The 7160-nt window shown below is 30.8% G+C and overlaps 1 protein-coding gene across 1 annotated transcript; it reads left to right on the top strand.

The window, feature by feature from the left end:
- The first annotated feature begins 2010 nt into the window (after nt 1–2010).
- Nucleotides 2011–2694, top strand: LOC125845596 (kiwellin-like). The gene has a single exon (XM_049525143.1). It carries the CDS (start codon nt 2056–2058, stop codon nt 2692–2694), a length of 639 nt encoding a protein of 212 aa, XP_049381100.1. The 5' UTR covers nt 2011–2055.
- Nucleotides 2695–7160: the final 4466 nt, after the last annotated feature.

The following is a 7160-nucleotide window of genomic DNA, read 5'->3' as shown; positions in this document are numbered from 1 at the left end:
TTACATTTTTTTCGCTAACACTCACATTATTTATTATTTTTAACTCTTTTTTGCACTCTATTTTTTCAAATCTTTGATAGTTAGAGTAATACACTCTCAAAAATATGAATCAATAGTCGAAAAGTGTTGAACAAAGTAAATTACAAATTCTTTTTTTATTTCTTCGTAAATTTTCATATTAAAGTAGGCATACAAAGTTATCAAACTTTTTGAATCAGATTCTATGATTCTAACTCTTATCTTTAAAGTTTATCAACTTATTACTTATACAATTATGTTCATAATTCATATAATAATTGTCTTAATATAAGGATGTTTTTCAATGTTGAATTGATAAAATCTTACCTAAAATAATAATTGAAAAAAGTATTTGAAAAAATTATTTATATAAAAGATATTTAGTAGTAATTTACATCTAAAAATTTAGAAAAATAAATAAATAAATACAAAGAATGTTTATTTAGATTTTAGGCCTCTAATTAAAATTTTGCTTTAGGCCTCGAATTATGTTGAGCCGCCCCTGAATAAAATCATCAACAAAATACGTGATAATTAGCCGTCATATTCCATTACAAATCTCGCTATTATAATTGTGCTATACCCCTAAAATGCTCGATACTTTAAGATGAGAAAATCAACCCTCCTTACTTGATCCCGGACTTGTCTTTTCCTCTTCTTTTTTTTTTTTGGAGGAAAAAATCTAGAAATATATTTATCCATTAATTGAGTCAATAATGAATAAATGAATTAATTAGCAGCCACTACCTAGGGAAAGAGTAATAGAGATTAGCATCTCTCTCTACGGTCTAATTTTTTTCCCATATTACTCTCCTACTTGTTAATTACTTGAAAAATTAATTAATTAATTAACCAGGAGCAATTTAAAAAGTATAACATGACAGATAAACTATTTTTTTATAACTTTTTCAAGGATTGGGAAGAAAAAATAGGAAGAAAAGTATTCTTAAAGAATTAATTAATCGACTATACAAAAGTTACTCCCTCTATCCCTAATTACTTATCTACTTTTGAATTGACACACCTATTAAGAAAATAATTATTGACATAGTGAGTTTACCATTTTACCCATACTTATTATGAAGTAGATGAATTAAAAACTTAAGGTTTTCAAGAAGTCTTACCTTTTTCAAAGTAATTAATTGAAGATATAATAGGTAAAAAAAAATTGTTCTTTCTTGATTTGTCAAAATGGACAACTAATTAGGGACAATTAAAAAAGGAAAAGTGGACAAGTAATTAGGGACATAGGGAGTATTAGTTACTAATTACTTTGCTCTCTATATTTATATGGTATAACGACGAGCTCGTAGCCACTAGCTTTTTATGGGTGAAGTTTTGGTCAATGAACTCCTTTTTTTGATATTTTTATTGAAATTTGACGAAATTTAAATTTGTGTATTACATATTTCATTTCTAAAAAATAACGCTTTCAATAAAAAAAAAGGTTCATTTCCAAAAAGATTAAGCACGACCCCTCTAATTAAAGGTGAAGAAAATTCAAACCATTTTACCACGAACATGTATTAATTAGTCCAATCAACTTTCTAGTCCATCTATTAATCCTAATGTCAGAAGCCGTGCATCCATGCAAGTCTTTGCATTGAATAGCCACAAAAGTCTATGTGGGTATTTGAGTTAGTTTGCGCACCTCATTTAATTTTAAGGAATATTTGTCACTTTTTATCAAAATAATTTTTTCCATCAAGATTAAAACAGATAAGAAATTACTTTATGATTCTCAATCTACTTCCTTGACAAAAAATTTACGAGAAATTTGAATTAAATTATTATTCATTGTTTAACCTATCTCGAATTAGTTCATTCCAACTCAAGTAATTAACTTTTATATTAATAAATAACATATTCAAATTGAGGGCAATCCATACATTTGACACTGCACAGCTCTACTAGCCGAAAATTTAGACTCACAATATCATTTCTCCCTATATATATTCTTCCATTTAGACACTTTCCTTCACCCATCAACACTTTGTTACACATATAACCTTCTCAATCATTACAAAAATAGCCACAATGTCCAATCTAGCCTTTCTTTCAATAATTTTCACCATTTTCATCTCTACTTCTAACGCCATTTCCCAATGTAACGGCCCTTGTAAAACTTGGGACGATTGCGACGGTCAATTAATTTGCATAAACGGAAAATGTAACGATGATCCTAACGTTGGAATCAAAACTTGCAAAAGTAGCCCTCCTTCCGTCCCATCTCCAACTCCAACCAATACATGTCGTCCGTCTGGCACAGTCAATTGCAATGGTGTACACCCAATATACTGTTGCTCGCCACCGGTCACCTCCTCAACGCCCGCTCAACTTACCTTCAACGACTTCAGTAGAGGAGGAGACGGGGGTGGTCCATCATCATGTGATGGGCAATATCATGACAACAACGAAAGAATAGTGGCATTGTCCACTGGATGGTTTGCAGGACGTTCAAGGTGTGGTAAAATGATACGCATTCGCGCTAATAACGGAAAGACTGTAACAGCTAAAGTGGTGGATGAATGTGATTCTACTATGGGTTGTGATGCAGAACATGCTTTTCAAAGTCCATGTAAAAACAACATAGTGGATGGTTCCATTGCTGTGTGGAGAGCTTTAGGGTTGGATACAAATTTAGGTATAGTTATCGTCACTTGGTCCATGGTCTAGGTCAGGACGGAGCAACCGTTATGAATTTGATATAATTTAATAACTTTATAGTTCAAATTATTTACTTATTGAATAAACGTGTCATCTTACATGTAATAAGATGTACATTGAAGTTCCTTAAAATTAATAAACTACAATATATTCCTAACTAATATTGTTTATATGGTGAATGTTTGACTCTCTTTTTTAATATCATGTGACGATTTTACTACCCTTTGAATATGCAAAATTACTTCCTCCACTTGATAACTTAAGGAAGCCATCATATCCGTAACTCGACTTGCTTCTTGTGGTTGATGAAAAGATCCTTGTCTGTTAACCATCTATTTAATCTCTTTACTTTGTTTCGATTTGTTTGACTAATTGCTGAGTTTATAAAAAAAAAAATCACTTGAAATTTGTGATTTCAAACAAGTCATAAATATCTTAGTGGTTATAGGTAAGCTTATAAAAAATAAAATGAGTAGTTTAAAGTTAAATTAGTGTTAAATATGAAAATGTTATCTTTTGGTGGGGACAAATTTATAAAAAGGAAATAAAATATATATATATGGAATTGATATCAAAGTTGGAGGATTTTATCTTAATTTTTTTATGCTTCTTTACTTAAAGTTTATTTTTTATTTTATCTTCAATTAATTAAAGTTCACTGTTGACATTATTTCTCTCAACTTCTTTATTCTACTAATTTATTTCTTCTTTTACTTTGTCTTATTTTTTTGTGTCTTTAATTAAAATTTATTTTATTTTTAATTTATCAATATTTTCGAAATTTTTTCTTACATTTTAATTAAATAATTTCTCAAAAATAAAGTTATTCTTCCAAAAAAGATTTTGCCTCAAATTTTGTTTTGTTTTTGAAGTTTTTTTTTTTAATTTCAAAAGACTGGATTTTTTTGAAATAAATATAAAAAATGACCATATTTAATTCCTATTATTATCAATGCTATTAATTTCTTTTACTTCCTTCCATTAATTTCATTATTAATGTTATTTATATTATTTCCTCAAATCACTTATTTTTCTTTTTTTGTTCTTTATATTTTCTTATTTGTTTATTCCTAGGAACTAATTGTTATAACTTCGTAAAAACTGCAAAAAAAAATTACATAATTTATTTGTCTTTTTGAATTTTTAAATTGTTTCTTTTGCTAGAAGGAACTAATTGTTATAACTTTTTTTGTTTGATTACACATATGTCGCTATTATTATTATTATTGTTATTGATCAATACTTCTGTCCATCATATTTTTTTTGTTTATGTGAAAATACGGACAGAGTAGTGTGTTTGGTCAATCAAGAAACTTTGATCTCTACAAATTTTATTAAATAAATACACATAACTAATTTAGAATTCAATAATGTAAAAGATAAAAACTCAAAATTCATCAAATTCAAATTTTAACTTTACCTCTCCGAAGCAGAAAGGGATTAGTAAAGTGATAAATTTTCATCAACAATATTTTATATTTTATAATATAAAAAAATTCTTAAAAGAACTATAGTAGTAAAAATAAGTTTTATTTTTTTAATTAATAACAAATTTATAAAACGATAATTCATTACGCACGAAGCGCGGACAAGTTCACTAGTACTAAGTTAACTTGAAAAGTAGCATAAGAAATCTACTATAATTAATTAAATTTTGACTTAATTAATTTTAAAGTAATAAGATATTATAGTGTAAATATATGTAAATTGGACTGAAAAATACTCGTTTTTTTAACCAAAATTTGGTTGAGCAACTTCAAGTTTAAATCAAACTTACATTAGTTCACATATTTAGATTAATATGTTTGAAATTGTCACGACCCAGACCGTCGTGATTAACACCCACGCTAACTCTCCGGTGGGAGAACCATTACTACAACCCAAACTAACAAATTTTATGAAAACTAAGGCATTTAAAGATACGGAAGCAAGTTTAAATGACAATAAAAATGGAGTCCCCAAAAATTCCAAGGTTTCAATAAACAACTAACCAAACTAATGCGGAAGAACAACCCCTAGAACTGAAAGTCATTGTAGAAAACTCTACTAACGACAAGTCTAAGAACAAGAAATACAACCCCGAAACTAAACAAACATCCTAAACAAATAGTCTGAGTTCGAAAAGAGTGGACTTAAACAAGAAAGATCCATGGCAGACCGAAAGAACTAGCTCACCCTTGATTCTGGTCACGCTCAATAGTCACCTAGCTGAGGTCTATCAATAGCCACCTGAAGGTGCCCTGTACTCAACAAAGAACAAGCAAGTGTAGTATCAATACACAACCACAGTGTACTGATAGGATCACACGGCTATCCCAATAAGTGAAACACATGCAAGTAACCACAACATTATAAAACCGGCTTATACCGAACATATACCATATTATTCATCTTTTCAGGATCAATGTAGCATCCAACATTTTCAATAATACACATTGATTATCAATTTAGAGCAACATAGAGTCTTCCAATATCAATAATCATTAGATATGGACATAATCATCACAAGTAGATACACAACATAATTCAATGGTCCTCTCACGGAACCCAATTCAATGGTCCGCTTTTGGAATCCACACCCAAACTGTTACCGATACGTGGTATCCGATCCAATGTTTATGCCGGAACGTGGCAACCAATCTCATGTTTATGCTGAAACGTGGCAACCAATCTCATGTTTANAAAAAAATTCTTAAAAGAACTATAGTAGTAAAAATAAGTTTTATTTTTTTAATTAATAACAAATTTATAAAACGATAATTCATTACGCACGAAGCGCGGACAAGTTCACTAGTACTAAGTTAACTTGAAAAGTAACATAAGAAATCTACTATAATTAATTAAATTTTGACTTAATTAATTTTAAAGTAATAAGATATTATAGTGTAAATATATGTAAATTGGACTGAAAAATACTCGTTTTTTAAACCAAAATTTGGTTGAGCAACTTCAAGTTTAAATCAAACTTACATTAGTTCACATATTTAGATTAATATGTTTGAAATTGTCACGACCCAGACCGTCGTGATTAGCATCCACGCTAACTCTCCAGTGGGAGAACCATTACTACAACCCAAACTAACAAATTTTATGAAAACTAAGGCATTTAAAGATACGGAAGCAAGTTTAAATGACAATAAAAATGGAGTCCCCAAAAATTCCAAGGTTTCAATAAACAACTAACCAAACTAATGCGGAAGAACAACCCCTAGAACTGAAAGTCATTGTAGAAAAACTCTACTAACGACAAGTCTAAGAACAAGGAGTACAACCCCGAAACTAAACAAACATCTTAAACAAATAGTCTGAGTTCGAAAAGAGTGGACTTAAACAAGAAAGATCCATGGCAGACCGAAAGAACTAGCTCACCCTTGATTCTGGTCACGCTCAATAGTCACCTAGCTGAGGTCTATCAATAGCCACCTGAAGGTGCCCTGTACTCAACAAAGAACAAGCAAGTGTAGTATCAGTACACAACCACAGTGTACTGGTAGGATCACACGGCTATCCCAATAAGTGAAACACATGCAAGTAACCACAACATTATAAAACCGACTTATACCGAACATATACTATATTATTCATCTTTTCAGGATCAATGTAGCATCCAACATTTTCAATAATACACATTGATTATCAATTTAGAGCAACATAGAATCTTCCAATATCAATAATCATTAGATATGGACATAATCATCACAAGTAGATACACAACACAATTCAATGGTCCTCTCACGGAACCCAATTCAATGGTCCGCTTTTGGAACCCACACCCAAACTGTTACCGATACGTGGTATCTGATCCAATGTTTATGCCGGAACGTGGCAACCAATCTCATGTTTATGCTGAAACGTGGCAACCAATCTCATGTTTATGCCAAAACGTGGCAACCGATCCAATGTTTATGCCGGAACGTGGCAACCGATCCAATCAACAAACCACAATCACAATCACAATCACAATGTATATTCTCACAATCATACAACAAGAGGTGATTCATGGCATAAAATTATTCAATTATCCTCATTTATGATTAGGGTGATAAATAATGTGATATTCACATACATACATGCATTATAATGAGCAATTACAAACATATATCACACCAACATGAAATCACAATCATCACCTACCTCGAATCTAAGCTTGAATCCCCTAAGACACTTGAATCTTCCCTTTCCGGATTCTTTCCGATTGTTCTAGGTCTACAAACAATAATTTATACGTAAGGATCAACAATCAAGACCCAACTACCCGAATCATAATCAATAATATCAACCCTAGGTCAAGCCTTGATCCCCACACCCAGATTAGGGCTTTTTTTCACCATCCAAACAGTTCCAAAACCCTTCCCCAACAATAATCACCCAAGAAACTAAGTTCTATGGATTGAAAAAATGGATTCGGGGAGTGAAAACCTTACCTTAGCCTCAAGAATGGTGGAAAATTATCAAGAAAACCCTTGTCGTTCCTT

This window comes from Solanum stenotomum, chromosome 11 (assembly GCF_019186545.1).
Source record: "Solanum stenotomum isolate F172 chromosome 11, ASM1918654v1, whole genome shotgun sequence".
NCBI lineage: Eukaryota > Viridiplantae > Streptophyta > Magnoliopsida > Solanales > Solanaceae > Solanum > Solanum stenotomum.
The sequence above is the reverse complement of the archived record's forward strand: the minus strand, read 5'-3'. Positions and strand labels throughout refer to the sequence as shown.